Raw genomic sequence first — 23,381 nt, forward strand, 5'->3', positions numbered from 1 at the left:
AAACACTTTGTTTAATTTTAATGTAAAAAAGAAATATGGACATCTACTAACAGTAGGTCTGAACTGGGCCCCTTTGGACTGTGTCTGGTGCTTCTTAAGGTGAAACACGCTTTCCTGAGAAGTGACCAGAACTGCTCCTGGCCCCTGAACAAGTGTTTTTTCAGGCTTTGGGTTTGGGAAGTGTATCTCCCCAAATAGTGTCTTTTGCTTTCATTTCTCTTAAACACTGAAGATGGGGGTGTGGGACTGAATTACTGATATGTTTGCCTTCAAATCACATGGCACGTTTCACCAGGGGATCTCCAATCACTATGCTTTGTGGGAGGGCAAGGATGGGAATGTGAAATGGTTATTCTTATACCAACATATTTTTTTAAAACACAGACACACACACCAGTGGAGTGGTGGTTTAAAAATAAATAAAAGAACCAGTGGGAAGGGAGGGAAAAACCCAATTCCCACCACGTCCTGCCCTAGCCAGTGAGAGTCAGGCCTTAGCTAGACCTAAGGTTTATCCCGGGATCGTCCCAGGGTCGTCCCTGCCTGCTCCCAGGATATCCTGTGTGTCATTTACATGAACAGGGATGACTCTGGGACGATCCCGGGATAAACCTTAGGTCTAGCTAAGGCCTCTGCAAGGTTTTGGAGGTGATGAGTCATCCACCACTTCACTTCCCCACCCCAGTTAAGATTGCTCTATAAGGCTACAATTCTATGGGAATTAACTACAGCAGCCCCAAGATAATTGTGAGTCCCTCCTCATATCCTGGCGAATCTCGGAGGAATGAAGCTATGTTGCATCCAGCAGTAGTACCTGGCTTTCTGCAGGTTTAGCTAGGGTCTCTGGAGAAGCTGTGCCCCACAGTTCTTAGTGGAGCGTTATCTGCCCCATTCTACTCCCTCCAGCCAGTGGATCTGGTAGTTAGGATTGCATTCTTGGTTACCTTCCTGAGAAAAGGTTTTGGGAAAAGCAGTTCATACACTCTTTCCTTTTGCCTGTGAGAATCTGAATCATAGCTACATTTTTCTGCCTCATCATTGTTATTTATTACGGTCACAGACCAGCAAAATCAACACCAAAACATACAAGGGATAGATAAAAAGTGACATAAAAACGAAATTCAGCTTGGTGAATTGCTTATCTCATAAGGATTGCAATGTTGTTTTTTTAATTTGCATTGAGGTCATGAGAAACTTAAAGACCCTTTCAGTAATATGAGAGGACACATCCCTTAAACAGATTAATACCAACATTGTGGGGCTACACCCAGAAAATGCTGTTAATAAAGGAAAGATTAACTTTTTCTGCATTCCTCATACATGTTACAGTACAAAATGACATGTTCAACAGATTCTATTGCTCCAGAACCACAGGGACATATCCGTTCATTAACCGGGATCTTACTAAATCGTCCTTCTAGTAATGCTGATGGCAACACATTAAAGCGAGCGAGGGTAAATCTCTCCTATACTTGGGAATGGTTAAAGCATACAGATATGAAGCTGCAGTGAACCCATAGTTATTAAAATTATTGTAGAGCAGTGGAGAGCAAGATTTGCTAGCAGCAGTTCTTAAATGCTGTAGATCTAGATCTATTAGTCTTTGAACAACAAGAGATTGGGCCTTCTGGAGCCCATAGTTGCTTACAGCTTCCACAGAGAAGCCCAGCACATTTTTCTGCCTGTTTCCCCCCCCCCCCCACACACACACATTCAAATGCATACTCCAAGAATGTGATATAATTTTATTTTAAAAATTTACTTTGTATCAGTAAATTGATAAAGAACTGTCACTAAAGGATTATGAAGAATAAGTCGTCCCATTTGGTACCAGGAGACATCCATTGTGGGTTAACTCCTCCCACTTTCCAGGACAGGCAAGCTACATGTGACCAAGCTTTTTGCCTTGGTCTTGGCCTCTGTGGCTCTTTCCAGCCAGTTTATTTTTCTAGCCAGGCTTTTAGACAGAGGAGTGATTGAGGAGCCAGAAACAAAGAAGGAAGAACATGTAGAGACAACTGAAGAGACAAAACCAAACCCATCTCTATTAGTGATCAGCACACTCTCTTTGGAAAATCATAACTAATGAGAGTGCTCAGCATGCCATTAGGTGCGGTATTGATGTCTCCTGGGAATGGTACTTCCCAGTAAGTAGTCAACTTTCCATTTTTGTACATAGTGTTTTTAAAATGCGCATGCTGTAGCATTGGACTTTACAAACAATTGCACATAATAATTTACAAAAAAAAAAAAATCCATGCTAAGTAAGCAAATATTAGGCCCTTTATCCTTTCCATTATGTTTCTGTAGGTCTATGACTCCAGCTCAAGCTGACCTGGAATTTCTTGAAAATGCCAAAAAGCTGTCTATGTATGGAGTTGATCTTCATCAAGCCAAGGTAGAAGAAAATATTTTTTTTCATATTGTATAACATTTTTACTTTTCATGTGTGCCTTCGTTTTCATATTTGTGTTTTTATCCTTAAGTCAATTCTCCCTTCATTTTTACGACCTTGTTTGAATCCATTGTGGATTTTCCCAACATCCCTAGTAGGGAGTTCTTGATTTTGGAGGGTTACAACTGAAATTGTAGCCAAGGTCTTCACAGTTTATTTTTATGTTAATGTAGCTGAAGCCCACCCTCCAATATATAGTAATCTCTCGCAATATGCTAATCATGAGATCCTCCCCCTCAGTCCACATGGGCTGCGTGACGTCCTGGGCATCGCGCCCATCGCGGCAGCCATTGTTTTTTACAGACAAGAAGAGCTGGAGTGCACTTGTACTCCAGCGAAAATTAAAAGGTTAAAAAAAACCCACCCACTCCTGCTCCACTCTGCTCTCCTGTTGGGCACGGAGTGCCTGAAGAATTCCATGCCACGTGCCTGGTTCCCAGCTCCTCGTGTTTACGCATGAGGAGCTGCGACAAAACCGGGACAGCCACTCACACCTCCTGCGGTCTCGGGACTATCCCAAGACCGTGGGGAAAATTGGGCTAAAAGCTGTCCCGGTTATCCCGGGGAAATGGAGAGATCTTCCCTCCCTGCCCCCGGGATCCCCTGTGCATCATGTGGACACACAGGAATGATCCGGGGGCAATCCCCGGGATAAGGCATGGTGTAGACATGCCCTTAGTGTCTAAAGTGGGTATTCCTCCCACAAGTGATGTTGTACAATCTCCATTAAAAAATGGCATAACACTTTAAAAAGTTGCTATGTGCTGAAACAATAGGCACATTACAATCAAATCAGTACATCCTTTGGCTTATAGATAATGATCAGTCAGAGGTAATAGTAAAAACATCCTTGTGGCACCTTAGAGACTAACAAATTTATTTTGTCAAATTTGATTCCGCAAAAGATCCTGAATCTAGGAACTGAGCAGTGTATCACAAAGACTTAGGCTGCACTCTTATACACATTTATCTGGGAATAGACCAGATTGGGACTAAGGCATGTGATTGGGGACAGGGAATAAACCTTGCCACCCTTCTCCTTAAATTTGCTGTGCTGGTGCTAAAAAACGGTGGTAGGGGGACACTGATGAAGTATGTTCCAATCTCTGTTAACTTGTATAGGACTTGGAAGGTGTGGATATCACTTTGGGAGTCTGTTCCAGTGGCCTTCTTGTCTATAAAGATAAATTGAGAATCAATCGCTTCCCTTGGCCAAAGGTGTTGAAGATTTCTTACAAGCGCAGCAGCTTTTTTATAAAGATTCGTCCTGGTGAGGTAAGCCATGGAGTCATATTCTATTTTCATTCCAATTTTCTTTATCTTTCTTCTATCTCAGAATAAATATTGAGGTGGGAGAGAGAGAGAATGAACTGTATTGGCTTGATTCCTATAACATGTTTAATGTGAGGCCACCCTTGATCATAATTTGAACATTGTACAAAATGTAGCTTCCTGGCTATTGGCTAGAAGCAGCCACAAGGGAGCATGTTATACTGTATTAATTTAGATTATCTGGGCTCAGGTCAGTGTGATCATTCTTTCCTGTCGTGATGATATGGCGTTGTTTTTGGAAAGTGGCTATTCACTTCAGCTTTAGATGTATGTATTTGATGTATGTATCACTGATGGACAATGGCATACTTTTGGGCTGAAACTGTTGGCATAGTCAAATTAACAGATCCTTCCTTAATTTTTTTCAATTTTGGTGCAATCTCAATTTGTATTTCAGAATTTGAGAAATTTGGGAATTTTATGAAATTTTGCTATGATGTTCATTGGTTTAACACACTTCTTCAGTTTTCCCATTTTGGAAAAAAAATGTTTTAAAGAATAATATTTTTAAACAATGGCAAATAATATTTCCACTTTAATTTTGCACAAATAATTTGAGCCAATGGGAACTTACTCTATATTGTTCTAAACAGCATGAACAATATGAAAGTACAATTGGATTCAAACTTCCAAGTTATCGGGCAGCTAAGAAACTGTGGAAAGTCTGTGTTGAGCATCACACATTTTTCAGGTATGTAGATTTTTTTAATTGCAAGGTTAAATTATAAATAATGTTTATGCGTATTTAAATGAAATGAGTTTTTACTTCAGGTGGTATACATTGCCAGGGAAATAGTGTTTTGTGGTGAACTCTAAAATCAATTGGATAGGTTCCAAAGAATAACACTAATTTACAAGTCCGGACTTGCTAAAATACACAGGGGGAAGAGGGGTGGGACTGGACTCAAAAGAATCATGTCCTTTAAGCCCAGTACAATCCTTCAAACGAGCACTGAGCAACACAGGCCCTGGATCACATGTGGCCCTTTATTTTTTGTGGCACTTGCCACACCACTGAAATTTGATGACATGGCAAGACCAAAAAAATTGGCAATTTGTCCCTGAATTAAAATACCAAACCTATATGGGGCCTTCAAAATGACAAATTTTGCTTGTTTCAAGCTAAACTTGTCCTTTTGATGGCTCCCTAGAAGTTTACTGTCAAATTTTGGTGGTGTGGTGATAGCAACAGCAGGAGAGCAGCCCATCGCGGGGACTGGGGGGAATCCAAGTGGTCCTAGGGCTTCTGAGGTTGCCCACTCCTGCTTTAAGCATTGAAGACAGACTATGCATCCTCAAAACCCGATTCTTCTGTAATCTCTTTTAAGCCCCATGTTGAAGGAAATCAAACAGTGGGCAGTATTTATCTCTTCAGCTGCTCAAACTCTCAGTCTTAGCTGGTCAAAGGAGAGCAGCTGCATGCTTCCCCAATTCTGTGCTATTTTTGTCCAAAAATATGTGGTCTCCAACTTTAGTGAATAACCTTTCCTTCACGCTTCCCTTTCCCCACCAATTTGGGCCCCAGATGTGTCCACACACAGAAATCCCACTTTAATAATCTAAGAAGTTTGATACTTAATTCAGTTGGCCTTAAATGTTGGTACAGTTGAGCAGAAGGCTTTGGTTTGCACAGAACTTCCCAGGCGAAAAAAGAGAAAAGGTTCAGATATTATAGGCACTCAACTTTTGCCATAATAATAATGAATTTGCTGGAAATAAGATTCCATTAATTGAGAAACAGTGTGATATACTTGATATTATGCAGGATGACCAGTGTTTAGTCTTTACATGGCTTTAAAATTCAGAATGACCTTGGGTCAGTTCTTACCTTTCATACTCACCTGCCTCTTACAAGATAACACTTTGTACATTGTTCTGAGCCCCTTGGAAAGGCAGGATTCAGCTGTAATGAGTAACAAAAAATAACTTATCCCATATAATTTCTGCCAGGGACTAAATTTAGAATGTTTGTACTTGTAACATTTCAGGAGATGTATTTTATTGTGTGTTATTGATTAAATGCATACTTGCGAAATGCTGATTGTTATTAGAGATGGGTATGTGTGTAAATGGAGGACTGTATATTGCAGAGAATTGATTAGGGGGTGATTAATGCATCTACGTGTGCACAGTGATGTGTTGCTCCCTCCCTTGGGGTCTCTGTTGATGGAGGCCGGAACACTTGAGTTGGTTTTGCCCCTGCTGCAACATCGTTCCTAAGTGCAACAATTTATTTTCCCTATATGAGTTAGTGGCGCTTGTACATAGTAAAAACAAAGGAGGGCACTTGTGAACACCACTGAGGTGCTGCACTCAATGTATCATGTTAAATCAGCTATGGAGATAGTTGCTAGCTCACGAGAATGCTGGATCTTATTTTATTTGGCATTATCAGTTCCTTGGTTGGAGATGAGTAAAACTAAAACATTGTGTGACTTTTAGGCTAACATCCACTGAAGCAATTCCCAGGAGCAGGTTCCTAGTATTGGGCTCTAAATTCCGCTACAGTGGTCGGACACAGGCTCAAACAAGACAAGCTAGTGCCCTGATTGACAGACCTGCACCACAGTTTGAACGGACAGCGAGTAAGCGGGCCTCTAGAAGCCTCGATGGTGGTGAGTATCTAAATTTTCTCTACTTTGTCGTAAGGATCCCCTTAAACCAGTCTTAATCTGTAGATTTACTATTTACAGATTCTGCTTAGAGCTTCAGTTTAAGTTATTGATTCTCAAGTTGTATTTTACCAATTGAAGTCTGAAATAATTCAATTAATTGGTTTTACAATTGTGCGTGACACAGAGTAGAAAGAGTTTCGGATTCAGTCATAGGCCTAATTCTTACCTTGCCTTGGCTGCATGGGAGCAACTCTACTCCTTCCCGCACTGTTGGGTAATATGAGGAACAGTTTCTAAACTCTAGAGAATTCATGCTGTTGTGGGGCAGAGCAACAGTGTAGGCCTTTTCAATGTGTCCCAAGGCTTCTTGTGTTACCAGGTGGCATGAGAAAGAGTGGCCCTGTAATGGCTCCCATGCTGGTGGGAGAATATAAAAACTGACCCTAGAATTTTGAAATGTTCATAAGCATAGGCACTTGAATTAGCCTAAAATACATAATGGTGTGCATTCCAATGCACCTTGTTAGATATAATTAACAATTGTGCACTTCGCGAGATAGAATTGTAATATCCTTTCAGATTTGGAGGTAACAATATTGTACTTAAGGCAAAGTTTCATTTTCCTTAATTGACCCGCTGAAAGTCAAATTGAAAAATCAACAACAAAGAATAAGAGCAAACCATAATTATATCCAAACTGAAATCTACAACCTTCTTTCTCCATATACTGTGTTCTGTATATTCTGTAACATGTGCACAATTTCTTTAGCTAAACGTGGCTCTCAAAAAATTGAGTTCAGACCCGTAGAGGAGGATGAGAAGCATGAGGATTTGGTGTTGGTTGGGGTTCCGGAATCAGAACCTGTGGAACAGTTTCGGGAGAAGCCAGGTATCACTGTGGGTAGATCTGATTCTCCGTCTCTCTCTCTGCGGTGCCTTTTCTGTCCTTTCATGAGCTGAGACATCTTGTCTGATTCTGAAATGCTTCACATGTTCTGGCATGTGGCTTTTTCTTCATGAAGAAATAAAATGAGACTTCACTGCTCAGAATACTGTTGGGCGCTTCTGTTCTTCATTCCTCAAAGCCCTTCCTTCAGACTTTAGCGGGTTGGGAAAATGTTTTGCGCTTTGGATTAATTTCAGTTCTACTTCAGATCATTTGTCAGATATTTTATCAGATAATGTAACAGATTACATGTCCTTTTGAGCTAAAATATCTGGCACATTCTATCACCTCACTTTCAAGTAGTACAAAAGGCATGCTTCTATATTTGCTATGGTGTTATTGCCTTTGTAGAAAGATGCCAGCTCCCTCAAGTGGCTTTGTTCAGCCTTCTAGTGAGCAGGAAATGATTCTCCAGTGTTCAAATATAAACACTAGATTTATGAGAAAGCTGAATTCATGCAGAAGGAAATATACAGAGATAAATCCTATTTCATTTGTTGAACTACTTATACTAATTGATCTACTTATACCAGTGAGCAAATGCTCCGACTAGATCCTGTTGTTAAAAATAAATAGCAAAAGGTTAATGTGAAGAAGCAGAATCGAGACCTAATTCAAGACCTATTACTACAGAAATGTTTTCAGCTAGTATAGCAAATGCATTCCAAAATGTATATCAAAAGAAATGTTATGCGGTGTCTAAGCATTGCTTCTCTGAGAAAGGAAGTGCCAAGGATGTAAGCCTATGCGGCAGGGTCTTGCTATTTACTGTTTTACTCTGTACAGCACCATGTACATTGATGGTGCTATATAAATAAATAATAATAATAATAATAAGGAAAAATATGCCCTTAGAGAAATACTTAAGCTTTGGTAAGAAAATTATTACGACAGTAAAGCTTAAACTACATTAGAAGTAGCAAACATGTCCTATAATCCGGGGATAGTTTGAATATAATGTTAGGAATGCAAATTTAATAATATTCTCCAGCGCAACAAACACAAAGCACTCAAATTTGAGAACATGGATGTGGGGTGGGGGGAGCTCCATCACAAGATCTCTTCCTTCTCTTCACCTGTGTGCACCAATTGTGGTTAGAACTGCACAAATGGCATAATATTTGTGTAGAACTATAACATACTAGTTTTTTTTTATATAGGTAAAATATAAACAAAGCCCTAAACTCCAATTTATTGAAAGCAAAAGTAGCTGTGTTGTCTGTAAGAAAAAAACTAAAATCCACAATTGATGAATAACTTCATTAGGTCCAAGCAAAGTGTCACAAAGTAGTAAGCAAGTGTTCATGTTCTCCAGAATTCAGCATCAGCCTGAAGGTGAGGAAAGAGGAAACATGAAATATAAAAATTAGGCTAGATGTTGTAGCCATAAGGTCTGTGTTTAGAATCAGTCTCAAGATGGAGATTGCAGACTAAATAAATTAGTTTCTGCTAGTTCCTCCAGGTTATAGGATTCTGGAATGAAAAAGCAATGGTTGCCCCGAATTTTTGAAAACAAAGTCCAGCTGAGTCCTCTTTCCTCCACTTCCTGCTTTTTGTACATCCAGCCTGATGAGTTCTGGAGAACCTGAAAGCTTCCTCTCTGTTTTATGACACTTTGGTCCTAATAAAGGTATTGCCCAACTGTGGATTTTGGAGTTTCAACATTGTAGAGGCAGGTGTGCTTTTTTAACTGAAGCCATACTGGTGGTATATTAATTATGCAATTCTTCTAGCAAAACATGCTCTTGAGAATATTGAAAAACACATAGTGACTGAGGAGGAGCTGACTTTGGAAGTGTTTAAAGTTCCTGATCCAGAAAAAAAATTAGTGGAACAATTAGAAAAACAGCCAGGTACAAGTGTGACTGCTTATCATTTCAGTGTGGTTCAACACTGTAGTTAAATCTGCTTTCCCCCTCTTATCTTGCATGTAAGCAGTAGTGTAAATCAGAGGGCACCCAGGCATTTATTTGCAGTGCTGTTGTGAATCCAATTAATACAGCGGAAGCATTGGTAGGAGGAGCCCAACTGGGAGCAATTGGATAGTTTGCACCAGCATGCTTGCTAGATCCTGAAAAGCTAGGATTCTCCAGGACCTGGCTTACCATGATGTCCATAGAGCCATTGAGAAGGTTACAGAGGCAAGGCAGGCAGGAAGCCTACAAAACTATGGATTGTTCCCAATTTTGCAGCATGTACGTATGTATGTTGGGGATAACATGCAAATAAGCTCATATCTACCTAATTTTCTGTTTTCCAAATGGCTTCCTTGGGAAAATTAGGAAAAGGTAATGCTTGGGGAGGAGTATGTAGTGAATTGCTGCTTGTGAGCAGGGAGAATGGATACATTTGTCTGAGACTGGGTCTTTCCTGAATATTTGATTCCTAATAATAAGCAATGAGCAGTGTGTGCATGCATGTTTACATATGCTCTTCTTGCTCATCACTAGCAGATGCTGAACAGCTTACCAAACATGAAATATGCAAGCTTTATAAATAAATCAGTAGCAATTCTGTGCTGTTTCTGTCTGTGTGCAGTGCATGATTCATTGAACTTATAAAAAAACATTATTGGAATCTTATTTTTCAAAACTTAAGATGAGAATTAATACTCTGTAGAGTTAGCATTTAGGCTAAGCAAGCTATGCCTGCAAATTTACTACCAGGTAGCTGTTTCCTTTCATCCTTTGAAGATTTTAAAAGCATGCATAACTTTTTTTAGCCATACCTGTTGTTGCAACATTTGGCATAAAGACAATAAAAGAAGAGGAGAAAGAAGAAAAAGCAGTTGTGGTGCAGGATCTAGAACAAAAGCCACTATTTCTTGAAACAGTTCAGGAGGAGTCAGGTATTCCAGTAACGGTTTCTCATACTTTGTGGCTAATACGTCCTCCTTTGCAGTTAATGTGTGCGCTCTCTTTTTTACGAGATAAGAATTCACTAGCGCTCATTACAATGAGTAACTCCTACCAGCAGCATGGCACTTTCACAGAATAGTACGAGAATGTGTGGGGAGCAATAATCCTATCAAGGAGTTTAATATTACACTGTTTTACGAAAGAATTTAAGCGACTGCAGTTCTTCTGACACTATATGGCATTGTGAAAGTTAGGGGACATCCAGAAACAGCAGCTCTAAAAGGGGCTGTTTGTAGATTGGATGCAATTCTATCCTTTGCAGTATGCATGCTCTGCAGCACTCATGCTATGCTGTACTCTAGAGCAATTGCATGATCAGTGTGGCTAAGCATGAATTTGCAGTGGGAGCATGGCGTAGGCCTTCAGTGTGAGAGAAAGGAAAGGAGGGTCTGTACCTTTGGGGGGCAGCAAAAACATAGCAGAGACAGGATGAAGTGCACGATCCTACAGCCTGCTTCACAATTAAGCACTTTGTTAATATTTCCAATTTAGTGCTAAAGAGCTAAATGCAGTGTGTGGAAGGGTTGGTGTCCAAGATCACACTTTAGCCTGAGTATAACTTAATTTGCTAATGATCAAGTATGCTTAACTGATGAAACATGTACAATTTTTGAATGTATGTGATGAAAATTACTTTTGTGAAGATAGAGGTTCTTTTGGAGAACATAATGACAGTGTGCTAAGAATTTCTAAATGCTAGTTGGGTACCCTGTAATAAATTGGCATTAATTGGGTCAATGGTAGGAGATGCTGCTGTTGCCTCAGAGCTCTTTTTTAGGGTCTCTTCTGAAATAGTTATTACAGTCTGGAGGTGCAGTTTTAGTTCCTTTCTGCTCTGCAAATAGTGTCTGAAGCTTTAAATCATGTGGCATGAGTTCACAATGTGGCTCCTTCTCCTGGGCCTAATCTACACCAAGCAGGATATTGCACTATGAAAGGTATATAAAAGGCTGCTTTATAGTGGTATGGGTCCATTGACAAATACCATATACCTCTTTCATACCGCTATATCCTGCTTGGTGTGGCTCCTGCCTTTTATATATATATATATATATATATATATATATATCACTTTCATACCGCTTTCATAGTGCAATATCCTGCTTGGTGTATATTAGGCCCTGTTAGCATTTCCCCAATTTCCCGAAGAGGTAAAGATGGTGCAGGAAAGAACCACTTCAAAGGCTTCTCCCATAACCCAGGGCTTTTGACATTCTTCTTGCAGAAGAGGAAGGAGCTGGACCTGCCCATCCTTCCTAACAGAAAGATGCCAATTCGTTTTTCAGTTAGAAAATTCATGCAACATATTTGTAGGTGGCAATAAGTGCAAAGGGCTTAAATTTTCTTGTTTGGAGTGTATCGTTAGGAGGTTAATAGTGGTAATAATCTGGTGATATATTAGTGATTATTATTCATGCTACAATTAGCTATTTATTTCAAAGACACTTGAAATATAGATGCTCTTTACACAGTGTGGTGTTGACTATCATTAAATGTGTGGCTCTTTGGCCGTATCTAATTTTGCTTTCTTAACTTTTTTTGTTCAGTACTTGTTAAAAACAAACTCTAGCCTTCCGCACTAAATATGCCAACTGCTTTGCACATCTTTCTTTTGCAGTGCTGTGACTTGAAAATTCTTTTCCTCCTTCCTGCCCCGCTTTGGTGGTGGTGGTGGGCTCTTGAATTTTTCTTCCACTCCGCCTAAAAATATTATTTCTACTCAGCAGTAGCAGTGGTCACACCTGACCGAAGTCCACGCCCTACATCTGCACCAGCTATTGCTCAGAGCCATGTAACTGAATCCGCTCCACCAGCTGTATCTGTTATCAAGGAACCAGCTGTCACTAAAACTGAAAAGGATCCAGTGAGAAAAGAAATAAAACATGAAGAAGCTCTACCAGAGAAGGCAAAAGAACAGCCTGAAGGATTCCAGGTATTTTAGACAATTACTGTTAATCTTATATCATTAGTTTGTGTGTGAAAGAAGTTTAATGGTGGCCTGGCATTGCATGGCCATAAGCAGCTGGTGAAGATGTTCCTTTGGATTACAATTCCCCATTTGTTCTGTATTTTCACCTCATACTAGAGGGCAGGTTATAGCACTTGCCCAGCTCTGTTGTCATCACGTCCTCACACAGGAGGAGAAAACTCAAGCCAAACATTTTCATGGTTGTCCTCGGTAGTCCACTGTGATTGATCAGAACGTTTCTCAAACTCTCCTTCCCTATGGCTGTTTTTCTTTCCCTTTTGTATTCTAAAATACAACACAGATCGCCTTCTCTAATCTGACTGCTCTACCTAAGAGGGTGTCTGTACCATCCACCTCTATTTAGTTGCAATGTGGAACTGCTGCAGTTTTATTTACTTTAGTTGGAGAGAGTTGCCCCACCCTCTGGCTCTTTGATACCACTCAGGGTCCTTGTGGGCTTCCCCTTGGCTTCCCTATAGCGCTTCGCTATTCAGGATTGCATCCCACTATTTACTGGGAGCCCAAACACTGTGATCCTGGGAAATACTTCTCAGATTAGCACCCCAAGTGACTAACTGTTTGCTTATATAGTCAGACTCTAATGATCCCAATTGCTGCATTTGAAAAAAATAAAATATATTTAACTCCCATTGAAATCCACGGGAGTTAAGTACTTAATTCCTACTAATGTTGGCCGTATTCAAGTGTGCTTTTATTTTCTGATTGTAAGAACACTAATGTGATTAGAGGCAAGAAGTGAATTTCCACACTAAAAGTTCTGATTTTAACCTTCTTATTTTTAACATCCTATGAAGATTGCTACAACATTTCATAAAGTTTCTTTTAACATAAAGGCAGCATTAAACCAAAATGATAAGGTTCTAAATACAATAGAAAGGCTGTGTTCTCAGAGGTGCTGCCAAATTTTCTTCTGGGACAATGCAGTTTGGAAACAAAATTTCTTTTTTCAGGGGCATGCAGCAACCTGTAAAGGTAAACATCTTGACTTTCTCATTCACTGAATCAATTCTCAATGTGCAAAAAAGATACTGCCTTAAGTATATTCTTTTAAAAGTGGGATTTAAAGCGTTTATTGTTTTCATGGTGACATCGTCATTTTATTTGGTTATGTGAATGTAATTATGTGTCTTATATTATGATCTTTAATTATTAGCTTGATTACTTTTTAATATTTGAGGTGGGACTGTTTTTAAACATTAGAAACCAGTAGCCAAAATAAATAAAGTGGCTGTTTAATTTAAACCAGGGGGAGGTAGCATTTGATATTTTGAAAAGGTATCTCAGGTACCACCACAAATGTACATGGTGGGCATAGCCAATCCAATTCTGACTTCTTTTCTCCCACCGTGAAATGTTGACTATTTTTGTTCCACTCCCAGTTATTTAAATCCAGCAGCACATTTGAACTATATATTATTTCAGGTTTGCATTTTTTAGTCAGCTACCTCCTTTATCTAATCTCTTTGGCCATTCTGTTTCTAGGTTTCCTTCCTAACCTCTTCTCCTATTTCTCCGTCACTGCCCCCATAATATACGGCACCTCCTAGTCTTAAGTACTGTGAAGTTTTTTCAGAGCTCCTCTCTGATTCACACCATCTTGTCTCCATTCTTTGGCCTTAGCTAGACCTAAGGTTTATCCTGGAATCGTCCCAGGATCATCCCTGTTCATGTAAATGACACACAGGATATCCCGGGAGCAGCCAGGGACGACCCTGGGACGATCCCGGGATAAACCTTAGGTCTAGCTAAGGCCTCAGTTTCCACTGCCCCTTTCCCCAAAACTCATTCTCCATCTATCCAAAGTTTTCATTTCTAAGTCAGTTTCCTACTCTGCAGTTTTCTTTCAGCCTCCTCCCCTCTCGTCACCTTGTCCCTTTTGCTATGTCCTTGGGACCTCTTACCACTCCTAAGCCTGTTCTGGGTCTGGTTTTAATACCAGCCAAACTGATAGCTTTCCATTCTCTCTCAGAAGCTGAACTGTAACTGCCTTTTATCCCTGATTAGCCATCCCAAATCATCACACCAACTCAGCCAATCAGTGTCAGAATTTTTACTGCAATGATGCAATATAGATTTCTCATACTCCTTATTGTTTTTTGTCTTTGATGCAACCATGAATTCAGCAAAAAGTTTAAAGAGACATTTTCTGGTATATAGTTGTATATAGTCAGTTTAAAGTATTGACTGAGAAGTAAACTTATAACAAAAACCTTGTGAACAAGAAGTGTTTTAATTGTTGAGTTCAAAATAACTTCTTAAAAATGATGTTAAACTAACAAATTGTCACTGTAAGGTATAGTGTCACTTATTTCTGTACTTCAACAGGCTGCATGTTAATTAATGCATGTTTACACAATGTTTCAAAAACAAATAGCTGTTTTTGAAACAAATCTGTCTCAAAACCCCTACTAACAACAACAAAAAATGTTTTTACCACTTTATTTTTTAATGTAGGTGGGGAAAGTGCATATCGAAGTGCTAATACCCACCACAAATGGTGACCAAACTCAGGTCTGTCTGGTTAGGTTGCTTGTATTCTTCCTTCTTTTAAAAGAAAAAGGGAAAAGGCTAAAACATGAACATCTCAGAATAAATCAATCAACCCACTTTTTTGTCTTTTTTTTTAATTATCACAAAACAGCAGCGTGCTGAAAAAGAGGAAGACCCGATAAGAATGAGGAAGGTTAGCTGTTTTTTTTCCAATTTCATCAAAGCAAAATTATCATATCACTCATGCATATGTGATGTATTTAAAAAGACAGCGATCCAGTTCCTTCATGTGGTTTTATTTTTGCTTGTGTGCAAAACAACCCCTTTTGTCCAAAATTAACTGGCTAAAGGGTCGATTTTTTTGGTAAAATTCTGAATAAAAACGTATTTTATTCTACTCTGCATTTTCCAGTTCTTTACAAAAACCTATCAGTCCTTCGATGAGAACTGTGAATTCAACATTTCAGGAAGTGAGAAATGGTTGACTCTAGAAGTAAAATGATACGAAAGTATGTTAGACTGTAAACTTATGTAGGTATACCATATATTAATAAATACTGTGTTAAAAATGCTATTTTAGATGCATTGGGAAGCCAGAAGAACAGTTCTGATGTCCTACACAGCTGTGCTCCTCAAAATCTATTGCTGGCTACAGAAAGTACTAGATCATTTATTTATTGAGCGAAGGCTCACAAAATAAATAGGCCAGTGAAGCTCTGGGAACTGTCTTTTTAAAAGGAACTCATTACATCCTCCCATAATTCATGAGCAGTCCTTACATTTTCTTCAGATCCTTCATATGATCTTGTGGCTCCATACTCTATGCCCCATTGGCATACCACTGCTCGCCGAATGTTAATTTAACCTTTTTCGTTTTCCAATTTGCAAATTCCTGCAAAAACAACCTTTTAAATTTTTTTTGTGCTTTTTTTTTTTGTTTGTTTCCCCCCCTTTCTTTCAATTCACAGAAAAGATCAAAGAGACTAGATGGTGAAAACATTTATATAAGACATAGCAATTTAATGTTGGAGGTTGGTATGAATTTGAAGCTTCTTTCAGTTGCCTTTGCCTGGACCTTCTGCATTCTTTGCTAAACTCTTTTTCCTCCTCTGCTGCTGCATTTGTGTTTGGGTTTGGGTTTTGTTTCTGCATGCTGCTGCATGAAGATGTTTAAAAATAGGCTTTTGCATGCCAGCAATAAACACGACACTATGCAACCATTTTTCCGACCTGTTTAGATTTTTTTTCCTGTTGTGTTTATCTGAAAATATGTGATTGGGATAGTTCTTCACTTAAATGTGCTTATAAATGTTCAGAAACTTGAATACATGGTTGTCCATAAATAGCCATTTCCAAGCCAAGGGCCCAGAGGAGTGGATTTCGCGCCAAGGAAGTAGCCAGGATTTCAGAGTTTTTAGTTTGTGATGCCATTCTGTTGCTTGCAACTCCAGTGATAGAATGTAATCTCCCAGCTTTATTCCATAATCCATGCTTCTGCTTTATTCCATAATCCATGATCGGCTCAGTGACCCACGATCAGCTCCTGCTGCATGTAATGTCTGAACACAGACTGCTGGGTTGTTTAGGGTCTAAGCACTATATCACACTGGGTTTTGAAAGCATAGAAGACAGCAGTTCTTTAGATGTGTTCCTAACACTTACTGGAATGTGGCAGAAGTGAAGAAAAGTATTAGCAAAAGTGGAAATGTAATTTTAGATGGTGCACTAGATAAGGAATAAATGAAGCCAAATTGGGTCTTAATACCTAGTGACTGGAGGGCATGTCTCTTCCCATCCCACTGGCAAAGTCCCATTGTTAGGTGATAGAATGTAATCTTCCTCCAGTTCTAGTGTCCTTCTTCTGGACAGTTAACTTCAATATTCTTCAAAGCTACCTGCTACCTAGCAGAACTACATTTAGCATTCTTGCTAAGGATCATAGCCACACTGTGCTGTGTGCAACAGTGCGCTCAGCACTTCTCCTGAGCTACTTGTTTTCCATCAATTGAACGTACATATGCACTGGATTTGTAGTCTTGTGTATTTTCTTTCTCTAAAAGGGAACACGACTGCTTTAAAATAGTGGAGTGACTTTGGAAAGTGATCAAACCAAGGGAGCATGCTAAAGATCAATGCATAATTTAACATTCCTCAGACAAGGCCATGTAGCTTAGTGTTGTTTATGTTGACTGGCTGCTGCTTTATAGGATTTCAGACAATTGTCTTTCCCATTCGTACCTGGACATGCTAGGGATTGAACCTGGGACCTTTTGGTGCAAGCCTGTACTCTATCTCTAAGCTGTTTCCCTCTCCGCATCATGTCATGAAGTACTTCCAGCCATGAGATCAGGGAAGACTAGAATAGTTGTAAATCTCCATGGGAGGAGAAGGTAAAATCAAAAGAATTTAGCAATACCAATAAAATTATTTAGAGACATCATTTTCTCCCTCCCCAAATGAAACAAATCCTTTAAGAGCAAGAATTTTGAAACTGGGAAGTAGAATGTCACCACAATAGATTTTCTCTGAATCCATATTTTAAGAAATGCACATAGCTGTTTCCACATACCAGAAAGAGGTTCTTTTCCTTACAAAGTGCTATTCACTCTTTTTCAACGGATTCAACTTTCAATTTCTTAAAGTCACTAACTTTTCAGTGACTTTGACTAGCTCTTGATTACTTTACCTTGTTTATATTTCTGTCCTACATGTAAGCAATTTGAAAGTGCTGAACATTCCAATCACATATTATTAATATTGGAACATGTGTGGCTTCTCATACTGACTCTATTCCTATGTGTTATGTGTTTTGTCCAGAATTACAGAAACAGCAGTTAATAGGAGTTTCTTGAATAGCATCCTTTTAAAAAATGCACTAACTACTACTTTGACATTTTAATTCAGTGCTTTGCAGCTTTTGGGTTTGATTGCTACAATGCAGAGCTTTTGGACATCACTAAAACGGTCTGTAATCCAGTCAGCAGCAGGTCATCTGGCAAGAAGCAGTAAAGATTTCACCCATGCTCTTTTAGTCCATCCTTAATCAGATCGTTTAATCTATTATCTCCTCCGAGTAGAGGTTTTTAATTTGATTCATATGTCTACTACTAACTCTTTTTTACATGCCTGATCTGACTCTTAACTGTTTTGTTGCAGGTATTCACAGGCCATCAACAACAACAAAAAATGGCAAATCAGTCAGTTTAGAATAATTGTCTGATACTCTTCCACCACCACCACTTTTGGTTCTATGTATTGGGTTTCCTCTATTTGTATTTAGCAAAACAACAACAACAACAAACACTAAGAAAAAAACTTGATCTACTGAAGCTCCTAATTGTATGCCTCAGCTAATCAAATCAATCAGATGAGCAGTAATTAAAAGAAGTGTGCTATGTGCAGTTAAATTTATTTGTGATATACCTTACTACCATTTTTAAGTTGTGCTATTCATCATAGTTTTAAGGCACCACACAACCCTTCAAAACATAGGCAGGGTGTAGTTTTTTGGCCATCTTTTTTAGGATCTTGCTGAGAAGCAAGCAAGGGCAACTTTAATTTTTTATTGGTTTATAGAAAGGTCTGGGATTTTACAAAAATGACCCAGAAAATACAGAAATTGGTTGTGTGGCTAAGGCAACATTTTCCTGCACATACTTCTGGAATAAAACAGAAACAGTAAGGGCTTTTAATATGTTAATAGTACAGCACCTCTCCTTTCCACCCAGAGTCAGGTAACCTAAATGTAGTTGACAACCGACTTAATATGAAGTAGATATCAGCCGTTCTTCATCAGCAGCCGTACCCAGTTGTTTGTTTCTTGACTTTTTTATGTCCCAGATTTTCTATTGGCCATCCCTGTGGCTGCATGCATTATTTTTCCCTGTAGCTTTTTGTGTATAAGAATTTGGCCTTTGAAAATCTTGTGACATTAGGTCTTGGATACTAGATCGCTGGCATAAGTAGACCTAAAGGATATAGTTATTAAATACAATTATGCCATCTATTTTTAAGAAAGAGCCAGTTTATATGTTCAGAAAATGTACGTTATATGGCGTTCCTTTGGACTGTATCACTTCAGAGTTGTTATGATCCAACTTTTGGATTCTGAACTAGAGATGTGATGGCCTTCTCCAGTTCCCCCCCCCCCCCCGGGCCTTTTTTAGTTTTCTTTCTATTCCAGATATGTATAGATTTCATGAGCAGGTTATTTTTCCCTCATTTGTGGGTGTGGCAGGGGAGCATTCAACCATGTCCCATCCCCCCATCCCCATGCTGAAATGGTACAATCCCAGGGAGACTGTTTTAGGTATTATTATTTTCCTAAAGATGGTAAATAAAATCGCAAAACCATATTATAGTGGAAAATTCAAGGAGGAAATTAACATGATTTTCAAGATTTAGGTAACAGCCCAAATTTCCCTTTTGTCGCTCTTCAGGACGTGTGTGTGTGTGTGTGTGGCGTGAACCAATTTACACTAATGCTTTGCCAAAAGGGTGCTTTTTATGCTTAATAAGATATACAAGCTAGGAATAAACAGATACTGGAACTAACCTATTGTATTGTGCAATCCTATACATGTCTACTGAGAAGTAAGTCCTACTGAGTTCAGTAGGGCTTACACTTAGGTAAGTGGGTATTGGATTACAGCCTTAAAGATGCCAATAGTATTTGTTGTGCATTGGGTGATGTATAACTACTTACCTTTCAAAAGTAATAGAAAATGGGTGGGGGGAACAATGTTGAATTATTAATTGAAAGTTAATTTTGTTAGTCTAGGTAAGAAAGATTTTCACTGAAAATTATTTCTAGATTTATTAGGGGATGCCTTTCACTCACTAGTAAAATCTGTTCCTCCATATCTAAGGGATGAGGAAAGGTGGTGTTCTCAATGCATTTTAGTTCAGATTGTAAGTACAACTGGTGGAGATTGAACTACTTAGTGCAGCAGATTTGATAGCATGGGGGACTGTAAATACATTTTTCAATACAATTTTCTGTACTTTGTGTTTTGGATTTTTTTCACTTAAATGATAGGATTTAGACAAACCTCAAGAGGAGATAAAGAAACATCATGCTAACATCAGCGAGCTGAAGAAAAACTTTATGGAAGCTGTTCCTGAGCCACGGCCAAGTGAATGGGACAAGCGCCTCTCTACTCATTCTCCCTTCAGGACCCTTAATATCAATGGGCAGATCCCCACAGGAGTAGAAGGAGTGAGTACTTGTGATTTGTTTGCCTTTGCTCTTAATGAAACTAACGTTTAGATCTCCAGGAAACAAAATACCATTAGAAAAATGAATAAAAGATTAAGCAGGAGTATTTATGGTTTGCTACTGAATTATTTTCTCTATATTGAATGTGATACTTTTTCACAGCTTAGCTGAAATTGCTTGTCAGAGTTTTCAAATCACTATTCTTGAAGTGATTCTTTCTTGTATCTGTAAGACTACTGCAGAAGTTGGGGATTGAAAAGTTGCAGTGTAACAGGTATTTTTATTTTTAGCACTTAGCTCAAGTGAGACCCACAATAGTTATCAATTTTCTTATAAACTGTATTATAAATGCCTCTATCAGTTACAATCATTAGAGGGCAACTGTCACAAGCCTTCAAATAGTGACTCTTTATTAGTAATAAAACATCTGAATAATTTTTGGCATAATTATGAAACTTAGAATGATCAGCTTTGCAGTGGGATTATAGTTTCAATTAATTGTATCTAAAGGTGCCCTTTCACATTGTGGAAAGTGTTTTCACTTGCACACAGTCTTGCATGAGAAGAAGTTGCATGAAAAAATGGTAAAGAAACCCAACATTGTTCTGTCTGTGCAAGAACTTGTGAAGCCTCTTGCGGAAGCATTAGAACTGCTATAAAGCACTTCTATTATAGTAATGTTTGAACTCTTGTGCAAATATTGTGCTAGCAGTTATTTCCCTTCCGATCATGAGTCTTTGGATCCAACCCAGTAGCTTGAATGTGATATTTAATAACATATGCTGATAATTAAATTTTCCAGTTACAATGAATACTGCTTGTTATTTAATATTCAAGGCATCTGGTATTTTTAATGTGGAGTAATCTTAGAGTATCCAGAAATTATTAGTAGATATTAGTTAATGATGGCAGGGGTGGGGTTGTAGTTGATTCTAATTGCATTTTCATTGAAAGTTAAAAATCTGAAATGATGAATGGTGACAGTGAAACAAACAGCATGTAAGAACTTTCATAGTTGGCTCCTGGAGCTATGATCAAAGTAGCCTTTCTGCAGAATGCTGTTGAGTGGTTATTACAAGGATTACTTGCTCATAAGGGTTGATGATGAGCAAGGGGAAGAGTTCATTTGTGCCATCCTACAAGAGTATAACTTGAGGGTAAATGTTGGAGAATGCTTATCTATTTCTCAGGCTCATCTCCATGATCCTGTGTGCAAATGTAGTTTCTATAATAACTTTTAGACTGGTGAACTTCTCAATAAAAGTAATTAACAGTTGTAGTAAGAGGCATCTGCAGGCATCTGTATCTTGTCTGTTAAACTTTTGTCTTACACAGAAGGAAGAATGTACTATAATTAGCTATCATTGGAAGCTACATTTTTATTTAACTGTTGCAAAAGTCTTGATATTCTGAAAGATTATTATTATTATTATTATTATTATTATTATTATTTCACAAGAACTTGACTTTTCATACCTTATGCATGTCCAGGTCAATGAAGCTACATTTCTGTCCTGTGAGAGGCAGGTTGGTGGGCCAGAGGTAAAGCTGCTGTTTTGATATGTGCTTCTGAAGCAGAATTTTGCTATTGTAATGGCACTGAGCAAAACGAAAACCCTCAACGGCAGCTGCTGAGTGGCATTTTCTTTTGGCTGCCTTTTAAAGTAATTTCATCTCTCACAGCCTCCTGATCTAACACCTTAAAAGGATTTGCATTGCTGCAAGCCTTTGCAGCTTTTCAATTGCTTTTTTCAGCGCATGGCTGGTTGACAAAGTTGCATGAAGATGTTGCCATATATTTGGAGAGAAAGAGCAATTATGAAAGTTTAACTGTACCCTATTCTTTTTATGTTGTCTTCCTCTCTTTTTTCTATTTTTTTTGTTTTAACTCTCATGTTACTCTTGCATTCTGTATAATTTCATTTTTGCTGCCCAGTCCCCCAGCTACTTTTTCCCTGATACCCATCACTTAGGGGTGTGCAAAGACCCTGTCCCCAAATATCCGTCTGATCAAAGAAGATTGACTCAGCTGAGAGAGCTTAGAGCCAAATTTTTCTTGTCTTAGATAACTCGTTTCATTTGCCATGCTTAGCAAAATAAAGGGATGGAACATTTTAACGATTAAAGCAAATGTTTTCCACACATTTTCCAGTCTGTTGCTCCATTTTCACATAGTATTGCAATATTGTTTATACTGTTTTGCATACTTTACACATTGGTGACACCGATAAAATAAAATGTAGAACAAAACTCAATTCTTTGTAATCTTACTATTAAAAATTAAAATAGCGTTTTCTTGATTTTTAAGGGACTGAACACTTTGCACTTTAACCACAAAATAACTTTGAAGTGGAAATTTTGATACTATCTTCCATGGCAATTCATTCTGCAAAACCCAATCAATTGTATTTGCACTACAATTTCAAGTATCAAATCTAACAATAATGTAATGCCATTTTGAAGATCAGTGTAGCCTAGAAAGTTATGACCAACTTTTTGTATGAGGTTATCTCTCTTTATAATGCAACAAGATTACTATTTTGCACACATTTCTATGATTTAACTCTCAAATATGTATTTTAGCATGTGGGTAGAGTTAATATGAAATGGGTTTCTGTACAGAGAAATGTTAACAACTTGGGACTAGTCCATACAGTTAAAAAAATAACTTGTTTCTCCATGCAATTTGGTCCCACGTATAGGATTAATGGAGGAATGTATTGAATGCACCAGCAGTGCATATCTTGACTCTCATTCACTGTGGCAATTTCTGTGATTTTTGTCCTTGCACATCCCCAAGTATCATTTTTTAGCACTTTCCATCTGTCATTTTGTTCATCTCTGTCTCTCTTGATCTCCTACCATAAAAGCAGACACAGGAACGTCCTCTGTTAGTGCAGGATGAAGACAGTATTAAAAGGCAAGAGACACCTACTGAGGGAATTTTGCCCCAACAAGCAAATGAAGAAATCCAGGCAAAAATTTCTATCACAATTCCAGAGGAGCAGAAATCACTCAAAACATGCCACCTCTACTATAGCATTTTTCCTTCTCCGCGCATTTCTTTTATGATGTCTTTTTTGATGGTCCTTGCTCTGACTGTATGGTGGCTGGTTTTTTTGTGATGTTGGAAACAGAGGGGCTTATGTGAAACACCATCAAGACTACAGCTCTTCAACTCCTGGATGAAACTGCCATTTCTCCTTCCGTATTAACCCTTCTGTCTCTGTAGTTCAGTTTCCTGGGAAGTCTTTTGAACCTCTTCTTTTTTAAAAAAAATACACACGTACACACAAAACCTGGAAGAGGCACAGTAGATCATCAGGCGAGCTGCAGTACAACAAATGTTGAGGTTTTGCAGTTCCTGAAAAATATCAAACTATGTCAACCATATACCTGCTCAAGAGGTTTCTAAAA

The 23,381-nt window shown here is 38.6% G+C and overlaps 1 protein-coding gene across 25 annotated transcripts in view; it reads left to right on the plus strand.

The window, feature by feature from the left end:
- The window catches only part of EPB41 (erythrocyte membrane protein band 4.1), a 101,061-nt gene that overhangs the window by 45,016 nt on the left and 32,664 nt on the right, over positions 1 to 23,381 (plus strand). For 5 of the 25 annotated variants that reach the window (XM_063139821.1, XM_063139816.1, XM_063139818.1 and 2 more), the window contains exons 8-18: positions 2,311 to 2,398; positions 3,578 to 3,730; positions 4,381 to 4,478; positions 6,230 to 6,402; positions 7,172 to 7,291; positions 9,082 to 9,201; positions 10,071 to 10,196; positions 11,991 to 12,199; positions 14,898 to 14,939; positions 15,715 to 15,777; positions 19,785 to 19,964. In XM_063139821.1, the coding sequence (XP_062995891.1) occupies positions 2,311 to 2,398; positions 3,578 to 3,730; positions 4,381 to 4,478; positions 6,230 to 6,402; positions 7,172 to 7,291; positions 9,082 to 9,201; positions 10,071 to 10,196; positions 11,991 to 12,199; positions 14,898 to 14,939; positions 15,715 to 15,777; positions 19,785 to 19,964 (1,372 nt within the window). Of the gene's footprint in view, positions 1 to 2,310; positions 2,399 to 3,577; positions 3,731 to 4,380; positions 4,479 to 6,229; positions 6,403 to 7,171; positions 7,292 to 9,081; positions 9,202 to 10,070; positions 10,197 to 11,990; positions 12,200 to 14,897; positions 14,940 to 15,714; positions 15,778 to 19,784; positions 19,965 to 21,455; positions 21,507 to 21,900; positions 22,894 to 23,381 lie in introns of those variants that run through there. The other 20 variants (XM_063139827.1, XM_063139835.1, XM_063139829.1 and 17 more) reach the window with 16 other exon arrangements.

The sequence above is a fragment of the Elgaria multicarinata genome, chromosome 13 (assembly GCF_023053635.1).
Source record: "Elgaria multicarinata webbii isolate HBS135686 ecotype San Diego chromosome 13, rElgMul1.1.pri, whole genome shotgun sequence".
Lineage (NCBI taxonomy): Eukaryota > Metazoa > Chordata > Lepidosauria > Squamata > Anguidae > Elgaria > Elgaria multicarinata.